Source organism: Silurus aristotelis, assembly GCF_946808225.1.
Source record: "Silurus aristotelis genome assembly, chromosome: 14".
Classification (NCBI taxonomy): Eukaryota; Metazoa; Chordata; class Actinopteri; order Siluriformes; family Siluridae; genus Silurus; species Silurus aristotelis.
The window spans coordinates 7,531,494-7,550,817 of record NC_139587.1 but is presented as its reverse complement, the minus strand read 5'-3'; the positions used below and the strand labels follow the sequence as shown (position 1 = coordinate 7,550,817).

Here is a 19,324-nt window from a genome sequence, read left to right as displayed (position 1 = left end):
TGGTGTTCTATATGTTGGTTGTTCAGCCTGGATTCATTCATCAGTTAACAAAATTTTTAATTATTTTGTATTAATATGAGGTCCAGTTACCAGCATGACACTAAAACAGGTAGTAGTAATGCTACTTAAGTACGTCAGACCCAAAACTTCTTTATTTTACTTGAGTGAAAAAGTTTAGTCAGTACTTCAACTTTTACCAAAGTATTTTCAAACAGAATTATCTGTACTTCTACCTAAGTGAAGGATGTGTGTACTTTTGCCATCTCTGTATACAGTAGTGTGAAAAAGTGTTTGCCCCTTCCCGATTTTTTTTTTGCATATTTGTCACACTTTAATGTTTCAGATAATCAAACTAATTTAAATATTAGTAAAAGATAACACAAGTGAACACAACATGCAGTTTGTAAATAAACAAACAAAATCCAATACTACATGGCCCTGTGTGAATAAGTGGTTGCCCCTAAACCTAATAACTGGCTGGGCCACCCTTAGCAGCAACAACTGCAATTAAGTGTTTGCGATAACTTGCAATGAGTCTGTTACAGCACTGTGGAGGTATTTTGGTCCACTCGGAATTGTTGTAATTTGCTGATGTATTTTGGATCAGCTGCAGAACCCAAATTCGCTTCATCTTGAGGTCACGAACAGATGGCTGGACATTCTCCTTCAGGATTTTTTGGTAAACAGCAGAATTCATGGTTTCATTTATCACAGCAAGTCTTCTAGGCCCTGAAGCAGCAAAACAGCCCCAGACCATCACACTCCCACCATATTTTACTGTTGGTATGATGTTCTTTTTCTGAAATGCGGTGTTACTTTTATACCAGATGTAATGGGACACACACCTTTCAAAAAAAGTTCAACTTTTGTCTCGTCAGTCCACAGAGTATTTTCCCAAAAGTCTTGGGGATCATCAAGATGTTTTCTGGCAAAACTGAGACAAGCCTTTATGTTCTTTTTGCTCAGCAGCGGTTTTCGTCTTGGAACTCTGCCATGCAGACCATTTTTGCCCAGTCTCTTTTTTTTGGTGGAGTCAAGAACACTGACCTTAACTGACGCAAGTGAGGCCTGCAGTTCTTTGGATGTTGTTGTGGGGTCTTTTGTGACCTCTTGGATGAGGTCAAACACTTTTTCACACAGGGCCATGTAGATTTGGATTTTGTTTTCCCTCTATAATAAAAGCCTGTTGTGTTCACCTGTGTTATCTTTTTACTGATATTTAAATTAGTTTATTGATTTTAAACATTAAAGTGTGACAAACATGCAAAAGGATAAGAAATCAGGCAAGGGGCAAACACTTTTTCACACCACTGTATGTAATATATATATGTAATATTAATATATATATATATATATATATATATATATATATATATATATATATATATATATATATATAAAAAATATAAAATTGTTAAAAACACATCTTTCTGAATATTTTAATAGTTACTGCTTGTGTTTGTGTAATTACAGAATACAAACATTCCTTAGTGTAAACACTAAACAAACCAACAGTACCAGGAGGCTACAAATACACACAAATCTACACAAATCAAAAAATAAAATCCAAAGCAAATAAAAAAAGGCACGATTTCTACAGTGATTTTCTAGCGCGAGTTTCACGTTTCCATTTCGTCCACACGCAGATAAACGTGCTTTCCCTGCACGTGACCACCAATCATCATGTGACTCTGAGTAGAAACAGGAAGTTGGTGAATCAGCTTTTGTGGCTGCTTGACTTTCTACCTGCTTTCCTACAAATCTAGTGTCACGGCACTGGATTGGATAAATGTCCCTGTTTGTTATAAGTTAGCCAATCGGATGAGTGTATATAGGCACGTTTAGCCAATCGTAATGAAAAAGGCGTGGTTTGCTGAAAACAGGTGGGAAACCTAAGAGGCTGTTGGACAGCTGTTGGAGCTGATTCATTAACGCTGTGAGCAGAGAGGAAAGAGTGGTGTTGGACACACTTTGAGAGCTTGTGGGTGCCAATAATTTTTCACTATCCCTGGGTAAGTTGCAGATCACCAGGTTTTCCTATAGAGACAGTAAAGGAGAGAAAGCTGGACAGAGAGTGAATAGGTGTAGTGGATACAGATACTGCAGGAATGCAGAGGAATGGAGCAAATGGACAAACACTACACTGCATAATACGCGTGCGCGTGTTTTTTTTTTTTTAATAATATATTGTGTTTTATTTGCATATTCACTTGTATTTTGGGTATTTAGTGCCAAAGTAAAGGCTGCACAAATTGATTTGTAGTTCAAAGGGGCGATACTACGATTGATTTGTAGTTTAAAGGGGCGTTAATAAATATAAAAAACAAAACATGCAACTGTTTGGTGTAAGGAGTCTTCAGCTTTCAGCACTTTTATATTGACAGTACACACGTGTTTAAATCTGATTAAAATGTGCATTTTAACTTTTTCTTTTACATTTCTTTGCCAGTTTTGCTTAAAAATTTTTGCCACATTGTTCACTTGAAATGTAAATGTGAGAAAATCCAACATCAGTATGAGCTTTACATGTACTCAAAATAACAATTATGATATTGACCTTCTCCTCAATACTGAAGCAGAGAATCACTCCAGCTGTTGGGAAGATTGTCTGCTAAAAGCCTATTGAAATATTGTTAAGGAGAATTAAAGTACTTCTGTCCGTCTTTTACTACGTAACAAGCAGGAAATTTCCAATGTGAAACCGCACACTGAGATCTGCCTGACAAAGCCTGAGACCACAAATGAAACTGCATTGAGGAAGTTGGAAAAGTCTTGCATTTCTTCACCTGCTTTCATGAAGAGCTTTCAGGCAGGAATGTCACTTGGTTAAATCTTATTTAAAAAAAGAGCTCTTTGACTTGGCAAAGTCCGTCAGAAAGCTCTTTCCAAATAGAAAAAAAAGTATCAACAAGGAAATAGTATCAGCTATAAAAAACCATCCTGAATCAGAATCAGGTTCCAGCTGTTAGTGGCTCTCAAAGTACAGACATAAATTAAACTATACATTATACAAGACTTTCCTTTTGGAGAAAACAGTTTTGCCTCTGACAGTTACAAAGTGCCTACTCTGGTGACCTCTTCCAAAAATGCCAATTAAAGATTTCAGGGAGAGAAACTTCACCATTTCTACATTTATGCTCACTTCAAACATTGGGTTTCTGAGAAGGGTCCACCAAACTAGTGCTGTATGAAACCGCTGGTATAGTGTGGTGTAACATGAGGCTGTGAAACATGACCAAATTGCAGAAGTTGTGGAAGCTGTGATTTATTAAGTCAGTTTTACGATCTGTAATGAACAATTAGACCCCCTTGAGTGTTTAAAAGCTCTGGCATGGAGAAGCTGGTGTTGGATCCATGATGATTGTAAATGTTGAGCTATTTTATGAGTTGCTCAGTAGATCGTAGTTTTATAACCACAAATGACTGTAAAAGACTGTAGAAAGAACATTACTCATAATCTTACACTCCAGTACTCATGGCAGTTCTCACTCTGCTGTATTGTTCTGTATTGTTTGAAGATTTATAATCACACTCTTGATGTCACCTTAATGAGGATGGGTTCCTTCTTTTAAGTTTGGTTCCTCTCAAGGTTTCTTCCTAATAACATCTAAGGAATTTTCCTTGCCACAGTCACCATGGCTGCTCATCAGGGATAAATGCATACCATTCACCTTAACTCTTAAATTCTGTAAAGCTGCTTTGAGACAATGTCTGTTGTGAAAACGCTATAGAAATAAACTTGACTTGACAATTGTCACTTGGATAAATCTCATAGAAAGCACAGTATGTGAACACTCTCTCACTGCAGACCCATTTTGTCAAAAACATCCTTTCAGTTTATGACTGTACAACAAGTTTATACAGAATGGAATTAGGAAGCTGTGTTATCACTTAGCCACATTAGGATGTAATGAGGAAATAAAAGTATTTCCCCGTACATCCCGTTGTTTCAAAATCGTACGCCAGCTGGGCTCGTTTGCGCTTCGTTTACACAGGGCTGTTTGCTTATCCTGTTTTCGTTCACAAATTACGTACATAATATGTACAAGACATATGTATAGTATGTACAGACATCGTCTGTGCCTTACAAAATGTGAAATAAATGCGAAAAACACAGCTGACTAGCTTCACAGTAACAATTCAACACCTTTCGAAATTTCTTCATGAAGAGCATATACCATGCGAGTTTCTGTGTAAGTTGTTGTTATAGAAATGTTGTGGTTTACATGCTATAGATGTGCTGTGGTTTAAAGTCTGTATGCCTCCCACAGTGCAAACCATATAGAACATGCACCTTTTGTCAATCGAGCATTTTTTTTCTTTTTTTTTTTTTTTTTTTTTTTTACTGGTGTTAGAATAGAATTGATTTTATACATTAATGTTAACAGTAAGATTTACGCTAATAGATGTTAGGTGCCACCTGGTGTACTTTGCGTGGCAAGTACTTTGAATTTTGTTACCACATGACGTTTCTATTTTTAAAATTATTTATGAAATGTAACTAAAAAGCTCAAGAGTATAGTCATGTTCAGACTGGAAAATGTCGAAATGTGTGTCATTTTGCTTAACCAGGTTTAGGTACAGGTTTGACTCACAGCCATGCAGTGGAAAAAGGAGAGGTGTGTGTGTGTGTGTGTGTGTGTGTGTGTGTGTGTGTGTGTGTGTGTGTGTGTGTGTGTGTGTGTGTGTGTGTGTGTGTGTGTGTGTGTGTGTGTGTGTGTGTGTGTGTGTGTGTGTGTGTGTGTGTGTGTGTGTGTGTGTGTGTTTTGCAGGAATTTCTACATCATACTCACAATTAAAAAAAAAATAGATCATGATGAACTGACATGTGATAACTGTTTTTACTTCTCTCTCTCTCTCTCTGTCTCTCTCTCTGTCTCTCTCTCTGTCTCTCTCTGTCTCTGTGTTTTTTCCTCTCTCTTCCTGTGTCTGTTTCTTTCTTTGTCTTGCTATGTCTTTTTTTCTTTCATTTTTCTGTCTCTCTGGTCCTGCCATTATTTTATTTTGTTTTTATACTGTCTCTATCTCTTTTGTTTTTCTGTATGTCACTGTTTTTGCCTGGAAATTTCTACCTTTTTGTCTATCTTTCTTTCTGTTTGTTGATTGCTTTTTTGATTTGGACTCTTTCTCTTTATATCTCTCTCTCTTTCTATCTCAGGTCATGGGCTCCATGTTCCGCAGTGAGGAGGTGTGCCTGGTGCAGCTTTTTCTGCAGTCCGGTGCAGCCTACAACTGTGTCAGTGAGCTGGGAGAGCTGGGTATTGTCGAGTTTAGAGATGTAAGAAAGCCAACACGAAGGTTCACACAGCTATAGATTCAGTGTTTTTTTTTTTCAATAAAATATAGGAAAAATATATATATTATTTTTGTGTAAAATGGTATGAGTGATTTTAAAACCTGACATACAAAACAGCTGCAAGGATCTTTTTAGGGTATTTTACATTTACATTTACAGCCGCCCTTATCCAGAGCGACTTACAACTGAGCAGGGGAGTGTTTTTTTTTTAGGGCTTTTTGCTCAAGGACCCAGCAGTGGCAGATTGGTGGTGGTGGGATTTGAACCTGTGATCTTCTGATCCAAAGCCCAATGCCTTAACCACTGAGCTACCACCTCCCTATTTTGACAGCTTTGACGAGTCAGCAACATTTTCTCATGATGAGCTTTTTACTATTATCTATAGCGTTAGTGGTAGTTTAAATCCTTGGGTTTAATCCTAGTCAGTTTAGTTTGGTTAAAGCCACATTAGGTTGTAGGTGAGATCAGGTAACCACGTCTTGACTGATGTGTCAAGTAAGCATGTAGAAAATAAAAAAAATAAAAGTGTATGTAATTCAGTCCTCATTTTCGATTTTCTGAAATGTGCTTATTTTGTCTGAAATATCAGTTCTAACAACGTAAATATTACACAAAATACAGTTTTAAATCATCTGTTTTTTATTGAAAGGAAAAAAGGTTCCAAAACCATCAGGTGTTGAAAACTAGATGCTTCCTTAGATAGAATAGAATTAACTTCAGTTACACACACAGGTCCTGTTGAATCTAAAGCCTCATTTGAATAGAAATAACGTGATTAGGAATGTTTCAATCTAGAAAGAGTTTGTCTTATATAAATCTCAGCCAGCCACAGTGAGATTTATATCAAGATGAAAAAAAAAAACAAATGTGGAACCCTGCTGACCTTTCCCATAAAGTGTCTGCCTCCCAGAATTTTTCCAAATGTATTTTAATGACTAATCTGGGAAGACACAGAGCCTGGAGAAATGTCTAAGGAATTGTAAGCCTTAGATAAGGTCAGCATTTATGATTGCACAAATAGACAAGGACTATATTAAAGTTGCTAATCAGAATTTGTTAAAAAACATTTTCTGTGGATTAAATCAAAAGTAAAACTTTTTGGAAGACATGGATCCTGATACATCTGGCATAAACTAATCTAGCCAACCTGGTGGTGTTAGTGTAATGCTCTGGGGATGCTTTGCTGCTTCAGGCTAACTTGATATAATTTGTAAAACCATGCAATTGTTAGAAAACATCTTGTGACAAAGAAATTGCTCTGTGATCAGATGTTCAAGTGCAGCACGCCAACAATCTAAAACACAAGAACAATTCATCACTGAAATCCGGCTCCAAAGAAGTCAAATTACTTTACTAAAATTACTCAACTAAAAGAGGAAGACTGGTTGAATTAGTGCAGGTCTGCAATTAAAAGTGGGTCAGAAGTCCTCCAGTGTGATCACATGGCTTATACATAAAAGTGATAAGTGATGGACCTTAACCAAACTGAGCATTCATTTCAACTCCTGAAGAGGAGACTGAATGGAGAACTTTTCTTAAAGGAATTAGATTGAATAAAACGTTACAAAAATGGAAAAACATTTAAGGAAGAATGCAACAGTTTCACAATCGCATCACAATCGCATCACAATGATTAGGGTGGTGAGCCCCAAAAGGGACTAAATGCTAGATGTAAATGTCAGGTAATAGAAGCTAAAATTCTGATCTCTTGCCTTAAATTTTTGATCTGGAAACCAGATGTTTTCACTGTTCCAGTGTTTGTAAAGATGACTGAAGGTAGATGTGTTTCTTTCAGTTGATTGCTCATTTAAAAACTGTTCTTTGCGTTTCCTCATATTTTTCCTGTTCCGTTACATGTTGTAAGAGGATCTGAAACCATTTAATGCGACACGTGCAAAAATAAAAAAATTAATTAAAAAAATTTACCTTTTCATAGCACTACATGTCTTGCTATATGCTTAATAAATGAATGTTTTGTTTTATTATTAACTGAAAATACTAATGCTGAACTTTTATGCTGAAAGCTTTGCACACTGGACCTCTATACTCACCCTTTTTCTCATTTTATCTTAGCTAAATCCAAATGTGAACGCATTTCAGAGGAAGTTTGTCAGTGAGGTGAGGAGATGCGATGAGCTTGAGAAAGCCTTTGGTGAGTAGTTTGGGAAATTCTTCTTTAAGTGAACTTAGATTTTTACACTGTGTGAACGTAAGTTAAATGGTCTTCTCTTCTTTTTCTGTTGTTCTTCTTTCGTTCTTCAACATGTAATCAGCGTTTTTGGAGCAGGAGATCACACGTTCCCACTCTCCACCACTCAGCACACCCCTGAAAGGCCCCTTGCTCATCCCCCCTGCCCCTCAGCCCAGAGAACTGCTAATTATCGAGGAGGAGAGTGAGCGCTTAACCCGGGAACTCCGAGAGGTGTGTGTGTGTGTGTGTGTGTGAGCGTATACACGTCTGAACAAGCTTTATTTCTTTTTTTAAATTTTTTTATTTGTTTTTTCTTTACTGTTTCAGGTTTCCAGAAACAGAGACAGCATCCGAGCTCAGCTGAATCAGCTGTGTCAGTACAGAGGAGTGCTAACTCAGATGCATTTCCTCACATCCTCTCAGGTCCCGCCTAATCTCCACACGAGATTTCTTGCATCTGAATGGTTGATTTTTACAGAAAACGAGTTATTTGCATGCGTTATCAGTTTGAGTGCAAAGACCTAAGAAATTATATTGTGTCATAATTCTATGCACGAGGTGGCATCACAAAAGTTTCATCAGTGATCTCTGACATGAAGGATAGATCATCTAGAGCACGCTGACAGAGTTCTTGGTAGACTTTGACGCAGTGTTCCTTTTGCTCCTGCGTCTGCGAACTCGGCAACAACTTGGCTCGTGTAAAGATCACACGTGAGGATTGCCTGCACTTGTATTGCAGACTTTGTAATTCACGTTGTCTGAATAGAGCAAGTTGCACCGCTCCTGATGAACACTGGCCGATGTGTTTTGGCACACTGACTTGAGAAAATCAGTGCTTCCTGTGACTGTGCCTGCAGCCTTGTGCTGCCATCTGTTGGCATGTGACAACACTTGTTTTGACACTAGAACTTTTTGATACCACCTATATAAAATCGTAAAAAAAATCATTTCGATAACAATTTAAAATCTTAATTTTTTTCTATTATTTATATATTTTATTTTTTAATGTATTAATGTGTCACAGACAGCACCGCCTCCCTCATTCGAACAAGTGGGTTTAGCAGAGAACAGGCAGGATGTGAGGCTCAGCTTTGTGGCTGGTGTTGTGCACCCATGGAAGGTACCGGCTTTCGAAAGGCTGCTCTGGCGTGCATGTCGTGGTTATATCATCGTGGATTTTCGAGAAATGGAGGAGAAGCTGGAGCATCCCGAAAGCGTAAGAGATTTATCATATCAAACAGCGATCCTTAATGTACCTACTGTGTTTATGATCTTCTGAGGATTTTTTTCCAGATTTTATTCTGACTGGTGATTTTGTGATTCAGGGTGAAATGGTACAGTGGACCATCTTCCTTATCTCCTATTGGGGGGATCAGATTGGACAGAAGGTGAAGAAGATCTGTGACTGGTACGTTTCATATCATGTTTGGTCATTGCATAGACGAGCATGAAACTTTTTAATGTTTATAGATCAAACCTTTTTTTTTTTTTGTACAGAGTTTTGGTCAAGATAAAAAAAAAATGCAAAAATGTACGATTACGAGATTAGATTACAAACCCCCAACACGCCGCTATTTCACTCCTTCAGGGTCAAATTTTTTGATCGTGATCACTCATAGTCTTCTGAGAAAGAATATATACTTTTTGAATAGCATGCAGATGTAACCATCGATAATCTCGAGACTGCACGAAAGAGGCAATTTCCTCAATGCCTGTCTGATTTTTTTTCTTCGGGAATAAATTACCGCTGCAGTGTCCATTTACAAACGCTAACTCCGTGCTGTGAAAAGACAAATAATTTCCTTATTGCTAAATATTTACCTAAAGTAGGATTTAACCAAATGCTCCATATCCATTTTTTGCAAAGCAGCTAAACGTTTCTCGCAATTCTGTGATTTATCTCAAAAGGTTACCATATAGTGTTTGTACGTATTTATTCTTGTAATTAATACAATCTAATGGGAGATGTCTTAGATATTACTGATGTAAAAGTAATCAAACTGAGTAACGATAATGAGTTGCCTGCAACACACCCAGCTTCCACACACAGACGTTCCCGTATTCGGAGAGCCAGTCCGAGAGAGAGCAGGTTTTAAATGAAGTCAAGACCAGAATCGAAGACATCAATAAAGTGAGTAAAGCCATTCAGCCACTAAACTGGTCTGAACACGAAGTTCTCATGCATTGAAAGCATTGTCTATGCTTCCTCATTTTTCTCATTTTTCCAGACATTTCTTGCATGAGATACATCTTATCTCCATTTACCTTCTCAATCCTTATCTTTCCCTTCTCCTCTATAGGTAATGAAAAATACAGAAGACTACCTGCAGCAGTTGCTAAGGCGTGCTGTGACAAATTTACCAGAGTGGCGCGTGCGGGTGCAGAAGTGCAAAGCCATTCAGATGGTGCTGAATCTATGCAGCCCCTCGGTCACTGAGAAGTGCCTGATCGCTGAGGCCTGGTGCCCTGTTAACCAGCTTCCTGCTCTACAAAGTGCCCTGCGTGAGGGAGGGGTGAGAATTTAGTTTCACACTTAAAAACATTTAGCAGAGTTTTTAGTATTCGTTCACTAGTAAGGATCAGGGTTATTACAGTCAATGAAGACTTAAGTTTAAATAAGATTTGAAATATGTGCAAAAGAGAAGGGCCAGGGGGGTAAAATGAGGAGTGTTTTTGTTTGCATTCTCTTCTAAAGACCAGTTTGAAAAAACGGCTCAACTTTCACTCTCTTTCTAAAACTGGAGGTATTGTATATAAAAACGAGCTTGAAATATATTTCTAAATTATTGAATTAATAGAAACTAGCAAAATGCACAAAACTGTATGAACTGAAATGCCGTATTTAATACTGTTTTCAGTAATGAGGCAATAGAGAAAGAAAAAGAAAGAATAAACAAACAAAAGAATTATTACAGTATAGTCGCTATGACTTTTTGGCTAGAAGGAATACTGCCTATACTTGATCTATTGCACAAATCCTCCATTATTAATGAATTTGTTGTTTGGTTGTGTCTTCTATGAAGTGGAGTCATGTGCTCTTTGTATCTTTGTTTCTTTCTGTTTATCAGAGGAAAAGCGGTAGCAGTGTCGATTCATTCTACAATCGTTTGCCTCCTAGCGCTTCTCCTCCTACCCTCTTCCCAACTAACGCTTTCACGGCAGGCTTCCAGAATATCGTAGATGCTTATGGAGTAGCCAGCTATAGAGAGGTCAACCCAGGTAACACCCTCACCACTCCTGCAGACTCACACTGGTATATAACAGAGCTACACAAGCACCATGTCTTACTCCTTCTTCTCTGTATCTCGATAGCACTCTACACCATCATTACATTTCCATTCCTGTTCGCGGTGATGTTTGGAGACGTAGGGCACGGCCTTCTCATGACACTTGCTGCTATCTGGATGGTGATCGAAGAGAAGGACCCCAAAATGAAGAACCAATCAAATGAGGTGAAATGCTTGGCACCATTCTTTTTTTTTTTTTTTTCCTCCTAATCTCCTTCAGCTATAGGTTTGATGTTTGAAAAATTACCCCCAAAAAATTTGACAAATTAAAGAATCCCACTTGTAAACGATGCCATTATCAAAAGAAACTGCAAGTGAGGACCAACAAAGGACATCATCACCTACTTTTGTGCTTTCATTTTCATGTGAACTGTGCTAGTAGGAAGATGTACTTTTGCTTTAATGAAACCATTTCCATGATTTCTGCCTACACTGCAAAATCCATTGGTTCATGCATTTTAAAGCACATTTTTATATAAAGATGTTTCCATTTTTGGAGCTATCTAAAGATAACAAATTACTCTAATAAACACTCTCAAAGGTCAAAATTTGCCTTTAAATAGCTAGACTGGTCATTTGAAATTCAATTTACCAGAATTCAATTATTTATTGTATTTATTTATTTATTTATTTATTTTTTTTTTTTTTAACATATGCCACCAAAGAAGCATTATCTCCCGACCCAGTAAAATGCTCTGAACCTTTCACAGATTTGAGACCAAAATTGAATTCATACACAAAAAATAAATGGCAGTCAGAATAGGATCAGTGCTTAAACAACAAATTACATAAAATAAATATTTTTATGGGGGGGATTTTAGAATTTTTTTATCTTATTTAGTTTCATATTTGTATAACTAAACCTGGCTTTCGCCATGAACATAGCCATAGAAGCTGGCATGGCATTAAAAAAAAGAAAATTCCAAATGTGAGTGAATGTCTAATCGAATATGCACAAACTATGGGGATAAATAAACTGAGCAGAACTGAACAGTGCTAATAGGTTATCCTTTAATTCAGATGAGATACTTTCGAAGATATCTCTTAATGGTGCGTTAACATTTTCAGGGTTTAGTATGTTTGATTCGAATGTATTCCCCTGAGTGGTTTTTAAATAGGTCAGAGCACAGTAGCTGTAAACGAGTATGAGCTGAAACAACTGAATCAAAAAGATCTAAATCGGCACGACTACAGGATGTGCAGTAAATGTGCTTTGTTTTGTTTCATCAGCTTGCGAGCTGAGTTTCAAGGTAAAAACTGCAATGCCCAAACTCTTCTATGGCTAACAGAGATATTGAAAGCAGTAGTCTGTCTACCTCTGATTTCTAATTAGATACATTAGTTATATTTTTATATATATATTTCATACTCATATAAACATGCATTTAAATATAAGTGAATTTAGTTCTATAATTCTTACATTCTATAAAGCCGCTTTGAGACAATTTCTATTGTTAAAAATTTAATTGAATTAAATTAAAGAAAGATTAGTGTAACTCTGCTGGAGATGTGGGTTGCCTTCATTGTAGCTTTTAAGACAGAAAATCAAGAAAAGCTGCCAAAAGCTACTTTGTGAATGTATGCAGCCACAGTAAAAGTGGTACATCACAGAATGTAGTGTGAAATATCCCAAAAAGAGAAGTGTCTGTTTTTAATCCTACTGCAATGTTGAAAAATTGGCAATGGAGCATTTTTAATTTACATTCCATAAAATATGAACATTTTCAGCATTAGTTGAAAGATGAAGTGAAAGTAGTCTCATTTACCTTTTCATGAAATAGTATTTCTTAAAAAATTCGAAAAGAGTTCTGTTCTGTTCTGTTCTGTGGTAATCACCGGTACAATATGTGGAAAAATCATTAGAGTACTTTATTTAAGCCCCAAGATATTCATTAGCAAGTGTTTATTAAGGGTTTTTTTTGGTGTTCAGATTTGGAGTATGATGTTTGGAGGACGCTATCTCATCCTGTTGATGGGACTTTTCTCCATCTACACTGGTGCCATCTATAACGAGTGCTTCAGCAGAGGTCTTACTGTCTTCCCCTCGTCCTGGCACGTTCGTCCCCATGCGAACTACTACAACTGGACGTACGTCTCTCAAACGCAAATAAAATGAGTTCTTTTTTTTTTTTTTTTTTTTTTTTAAGTGTATAACAAAATGTTTACCATGTTATCTTTATCTTTTAGAGAGGACATTTTCAAGTCTAACCAATATCTCACACTGGATCCCAATGTTACTGGAGTATTTACCGGACCCTATCCTTTTGGCATTGATCCGGTAAACTTGCACAAGATTGAAATACTTAAAACAAATGATCTTTTTTTTTTTTTTTTTTTTTTTTTTTACATTATATCAAATGACACAGTGTTATTTCATTTTCTTATTATTGGCTGGAGCACAACTTTCTATTTGTAGTTGTTTTAGTTATAAGAAGGAATGCTCTTTTTTTTTTTTTTTTTTTTTTTTTTTTTTTTTTTTTTTGTTAGCCAGTGGTTGGTCGAAATACACAAACCATGTATTTGCGTTAGAGTCGCAGTACACTATTTAAAATATGAATTCACGTGAGTAAAAGTACAAAAGTATTTGCCTTCAATTGTACTTTAAGTATCCAGTATTTGGGATTTATTATGGCTATAATAATTCTGGTGTCTATTATTCATTTTATCACAAGACTCTTTGCTTAACTCTTTGCACACTATTCCATTAATAGAATAATTAATTAGTCAAACACTGATTGATATCTTTTAAAATTATCATGAGCCCGAAACCTTACTTCTAACTACTACTATCGCACAAATGAGGCCACGAGTGTTGTTGCAAGTTTGAGTCAGGAGTTCATCATTTATTCCTTTTAAAACTTTCTGCTTGCTGTTGAACTGATGCTGAACCGTGCTAAGTAGATACCACCAACCAGCAATCAAAACAAGTACAAAACAGAGCGTGCGCTCTACACTGATTGCTGGCTGGTTGCGTGCTTGACCAGTTAAGTTTTGATCCACTGACAAATAAAAATGTTGTTGATTAAAACGTTATTTGCCTTCGACATGTTGTAAAGTTAAAGTAAAATTCTTCCCCAACAGAAAGACTTCAGTAAAGAACAGATACGTGAAAAAGCCACTTAAGTACAGTGATAGATTACATTTACTTTGTTACTGTCCACCATTGGCGTTTACCCACAAAATAAATCACTAATTGGCTAAACTTTAACATGATTAAACACATACTTTTAAATTGATGGAAGAATCAATCAATTCGTTAAACAAAGCAGTGTATGAAATAATCATTGAACGTCCATCTGTTCACATTATTAATCACGATTTGAAACTCCTCTGAATTTATTAATTTATTTATTGCATATAGTGTCACAGTGTGTGTGTGGAATGGTGTAAAACTGGGCAAAAAAATAAATGATATCTGTAATCTTCAGATCTGGGGAATGGCTAGTAACCACCTGACGTTCCTTAACTCCTATAAGATGAAGATGTCTGTAATTATCGGAATCATCCACATGACGTTTGGAGTCTGTCTGTCTTTTTTCAACTTTTTGTGAGTATCGCAGACCGTTATTTTCTCCATTATTACCTGTTGTAAGACTTCCCGTAAGTAGCTCATGTATACGCGTGTTTCTCTGTCCCTCTGTAGACACTTTGGGGAGATAAGCAGCGTGTTCCTGGTGCTGATTCCCGAGTTGTTTTTTATGCTGTGTTTGTTTGGTTACTTGATCTTCATGGTGATTTTTAAGTGGGTTGCTTATGATTCTATGCACTCGGACAAGGCGCCCAGTATCCTCATCCACTTCATAGACATGTTCCTGTTCACAGAGAATAAGGACAATCAAGAGCTTTACAGTGGCCAGGTATTATCATCATTTTGTCTTCTTTGGTTATGTATACATTCAGAACCAAATTGTTTAGAATTATTGTTGTCAGTTTTTGACACACCCACTGATGTCAAACAAATTTGTGGCCACGTGTCTCATAATTCACAACCTGGCCAGCCATGTAGATTAGGTGTTGGGATCAGGCTTATATTTAGGTGTCTTTATAATGGGTAAAAATAATGATGTATGGTAATCATGAGTGATGATTGAACTGTTTAAATAGTGTTTTTGTTAAATATGAAGTATTTGCCTCTGGTCTCTCTGTAGATGACTGTGCAGAAGGTTCTGGTGGTTCTGGCAGTGTGTTCAGTTCCTGTACTGCTCCTGGGAAAGCCCATTCATGAGTACCTCACCTTCAAGAAAAAGAAACGGCAGGCTGCTGTAAGGATATTTGTACAAAAATAGAGTATGGGTCATTGCTGTTTTAGGATAATTTTATTAAGGAATTAATTAAATAATGAGTACTTATTTAAGTAAATAATTATGTAACGAGTAACTACTTAATTAAGTAATTGATAATGTAATTAATTAAGTAATTGATTGATTTAGTAATTATTGAATACTATGTTTAAAATTTTTGGGGTGGCGTCCGTTTATCGCGGTTTTCCGTTTAGCGCGGGTGGTTTTGGAAAATAACCACCGCGATAAACTGGGAATAACTGTACTACAGTTGAGCAGTTAAGGTTTAAGGGCCCAGCAGTAGCAGCTTGGTGGTGCTGGGGTGTGAACCCATGAAGTCAACATTTAATCTACTGAGCTGAAACCTCTACAATAAAAACGCTCGACACATGGTTATATGGATGCTTCCATTTTTGACACGCTCCTTCGTTGCACAGGGTGACCGGCGTCCTCTCTTAGCAGAAAACGGTTCAGTAAATGCTCAACAGGATGACGTCGACATAAAAGTCGGGGAAGAGGAGGAGGAGGAGGTGAGTTGTTGAAAATTTAAAATCTTTAAGTGTAGTGTGTGTTTTAAAATTTAAGTACCACCTAATAATTCCTGTGCACCATCAGCTTAAGATAAGTTAATTCATTTGTTGAAATTGAAAGTTACAACACAGCTATCTTGGGAAATGCAGTGTTCATTTTTGGTTTAATTGTATTGGGCTCTATAAATGTAAAGCCAAAGATTGGAATGATTCGGTAAAGACCAGCTTGCTAATGTCAGTTAATTCCAGAAAAGAAAAAAAACTCATGTATTAAAACTTTGCATTTGGTAGAAACCAATGCTCGGTTTTGGATGTCACTTTTTACATATTCCTCAGGCACTTAATTTTCATATGACCATGAAAGAGTGGGCACCTACTAATGTGTTAGAAGCATGAATTGTGATTAGAGGGTTAAAAAAAACAAAAATAGTACACATATTGTTAAATTTTCAGCTGGTATTTGGTTGATTTAATCCCCATGTAATCTTTTTTTTTTTATTATTATTTTGTTAACAGGAGTTTGATGCGGCCAATGTTTTCATGCATCAGGCAATTCACACCATAGAGTACTGTCTGGGCTGCATCTCCAACACTGCCTCTTACTTGCGTCTGTGGGCTCTCAGTCTGGCTCATGCCCGTGAGTGTATCATGACACCGGTTTCCATTTTTAGCATCTAAGTTGACCATGCACTTGAATGTTAAATAGTATTTAAAGTTCCATAAAAAAAAACTTTAAATGTTAAAATGTAAAATAAGTGTGTATATAGCTTGCTGGACCAGGAAGGAAAGAATGGGACCCACAAACACATGTAAACGACTCAGTTAGCTCTCACTCCCGAAGCACTTATCTCTCCCCCTTTTTCCTTTTCACTCTCACTGAAAAAGACATCACTCAATGAAAAATGCGCTCAGGTGTTTGATTCCTACCGCTCACATCCTCCAGCTCTGCTCTCCATTCACAAACCGGCACTCAAACATGCCCCAACTGCGAAAAAGGTTTATATGATCACAGCTCTGAGTGCTATATTGAATATCCAGGCAACTTTGAATGGAAAAGAACACCGACTTGTGATCAATACTGTTCAAGGACATTCTGAACTGAAGATACACAACCTAATATAAAAGCTGAATAAAAAACTAGCACAGTGGCTAAAGCTGGATAGAATTCACCACACACAACCCAAGTTCAAGGGGGTAAATAATTACATAAGGCAAATTAAGCTTTACTCATTACAAGTCCCGGCCACTTTATAATAAAGGGAGAACGTTTCTGACAAGTCTTGTTTGTTATCAGAAAGCTATTCTTATTTTGTGCATGCAATTTATACTAAGAGCAAAGATCCTGTTTCTATTTCCTGTGTATATTAATTGTGCGTCTGTGTTTTATAGAGCTGTCGGAAGTGCTTTGGGTGATGGTGATGCACAACTCTTTTACATATACCAGCTATGTGGGAGGTGTGATCATGGTACTCGTATTTGCTTTTTTCGCCGTCCTGACCATTTCTATTCTTCTCATCATGGAAGGTCTCTCGGCGTTTCTGCATGCTCTGCGACTTCATTGGTGAGAGCAACACACAAACACGTACAGTAATTTATGTCACAAACTGTTTAGTCTAAACACCTTGTATTTTAATATTCTTCTATGTATATAATCTCAAGTCTGAAAAGAAATGATTATCTTTTTTTTTTTTTTTTCTCCCAGGGTCGAATTTCAGAACAAGTTCTACAGTGGCACAGGCTACAAGCTCAGTCCATTTTCATTCACCTCTTTAATCAGCTTCTCTTCAACCAACTAATGGTTTATTAGCAAAGAAATATGTGCCTGTTTTTAACCAAAACATTTCAAAACTTTAATGTTTAATCAAACTATGTCCTCCTGGGGTTTGTGGTGAAGATCAGTCTTCATGCTAGTGGAATATTCCCTTTTTGTCTTTATCTCAGAACAGTTTTACAGTTTCTTGTAACGGCTAAGGGATTCGGTTCATAGTAACAGCATGTAATAACTCTGACAAAATCATATTGGTATGGGGCCTGATATTATATGTGATACATTCCAGAGAGTACACTAAGATATGAGCACCAAAAATGTAACTCAGGGAGATTTTATCCATAAGTTTTTGTCTGTGTGTCTTAGTAAAGTAAAACATAAGACTTATTCTTTTTACTCCAATAATCTGTGAATGGAAATATTCAGATGAATCAAAGGGAATTGTTTGTTCCAGGGATTTGCTTCTTTTTGTGTTTTTATGTCTTCCTGTCCTGCATGTAAAGTCTTTTAATCACTTGCTTTGCTAATGAGATATGATTTAAAACTGAAATATAGGACACTGCAAAACAAGTTAACACAAAGTCAATAAAACTTGTCTAATATTTGGGTTTGTGTATATTTTTGTGTGTGGGTTTTCTCACCCCTTTTAACCCAAACAGGTCTTGGTTTCATTGTTTTATACAAAACGTGGATTTAAATAAGTCTTTCATAAGGAAATAGGAGGACGATCCAGTATTTTTCTTTCACCCATTGAAGACACTGTGTAACGTAATCAAGTGTCTTTAACATATCAATGTTTGTATTTGTTTATATTTAAAAAAGAGGTTCGAGGTTAAAGTGATATTTACTCAACAACAGTGATGAATGGATGGGTACACTTGGCTAGCTAAATAGATGGATAGATACTTACCTGAACCGACAGACACACAGATAAATAGATGGATGGATAGATATGGATGGATGGGATAGATTGATTGATAGATTGATGGATAAATAAATAGAGATGGATAGACAGATATAAATGGATAGAGAAAGTTAAAGATGGATGGATGAATAGATTTAGTTTGATTCACGGATCTCAAACAAAGACAAAGACAAAGGATCATTTTACTTAAATTAGTAGTGGGAAACTGAAATCAGCATCACAAAGAATAAAAAGTATATTCATTTATTATTTACATTATAAGTAAAAAATAACAAAAGAATAAATAGATAATATATAATAAGTTAGCTTATTTAATGTAATCGTTTATGATGTGTTTAAGTTCAGGGTAGACTTGTTAAGTTTTGTTTCAGTTCCTGCAACATACAAACCCTGCTTTGCATCATGTTCCCTTTAAGCCTTCAAGCGAAGGCAAGACTTACTATCCTTTAGAATGGTTACAAGTAAGACATGTGGCCAGACTCTTTGCAGTACTCACATCCAAGTGGTAGAATGAACCTCTCCTGGCTATCTTAAAATAAACACCTTCACTAAATGCAAAAGAAAAAATCTTGTCTTGTACTTTTCTGATTACACTTTTTTTTTTAGAAAATTAAATAATTCCCTATGTTATAGATTTACACCTGTCCGGCTCGCTCAGCCGGTAGAACATGAGACCCTTAATCTTAGGGTCAATTCAATTTAATTTTTAATTGCATAGCACTTTTAACAATGAACATTGTCTCAAAGCAGCTTTACACAGATAATGTGGTAAGAAAGAATAAATAAGATTGTTCTTTACACGTGTAAATAATGAGCAAGCTGATGGCATAAGGAAGAAACCTTGAAAGGAACCAGACTCAAAAGGAAGCCCATCCTCATCTGGGTGGCACAGAATGTCCATTTATTACAGCTTAACAATGTTGAAGTATGCAGTGATGATCAAATGCAAACTGTAATCCTGAGTCAGTGTAGCAGGCTGTTGACATTAAGCACAGTCTAAATCCATCCTCAAAGCTCCTGTGTTACTTTGTAATTTCATGAATCCCC

At 36.5% G+C, this 19,324-nt stretch overlaps 1 protein-coding gene across 1 annotated transcript; it reads left to right on the top strand.

The window, feature by feature from the left end:
• The first annotated feature begins 1,711 nt into the window (after nt 1-1,711).
• tcirg1b (T cell immune regulator 1, ATPase H+ transporting V0 subunit a3b) lies at nt 1,712-17,954 on the top strand. The gene is made up of 20 exons (XM_083561492.1): nt 1,712-2,012; nt 5,159-5,278; nt 7,370-7,448; nt 7,570-7,718; nt 7,815-7,910; nt 8,512-8,703; nt 8,813-8,895; nt 9,525-9,618; nt 9,788-10,000; nt 10,556-10,706; nt 10,800-10,939; nt 12,705-12,862; nt 12,962-13,052; nt 14,203-14,321; nt 14,418-14,631; nt 14,923-15,036; nt 15,492-15,584; nt 16,101-16,221; nt 16,974-17,145; nt 17,287-17,954. Exons 2-20 carry the CDS (start codon nt 5,162-5,164, stop codon nt 17,378-17,380), a joined length of 2,490 nt encoding a protein of 829 aa, XP_083417618.1. The 5' UTR covers nt 1,712-2,012; nt 5,159-5,161; the 3' UTR covers nt 17,381-17,954.
• Nucleotides 17,955-19,324: the final 1,370 nt, after the last annotated feature.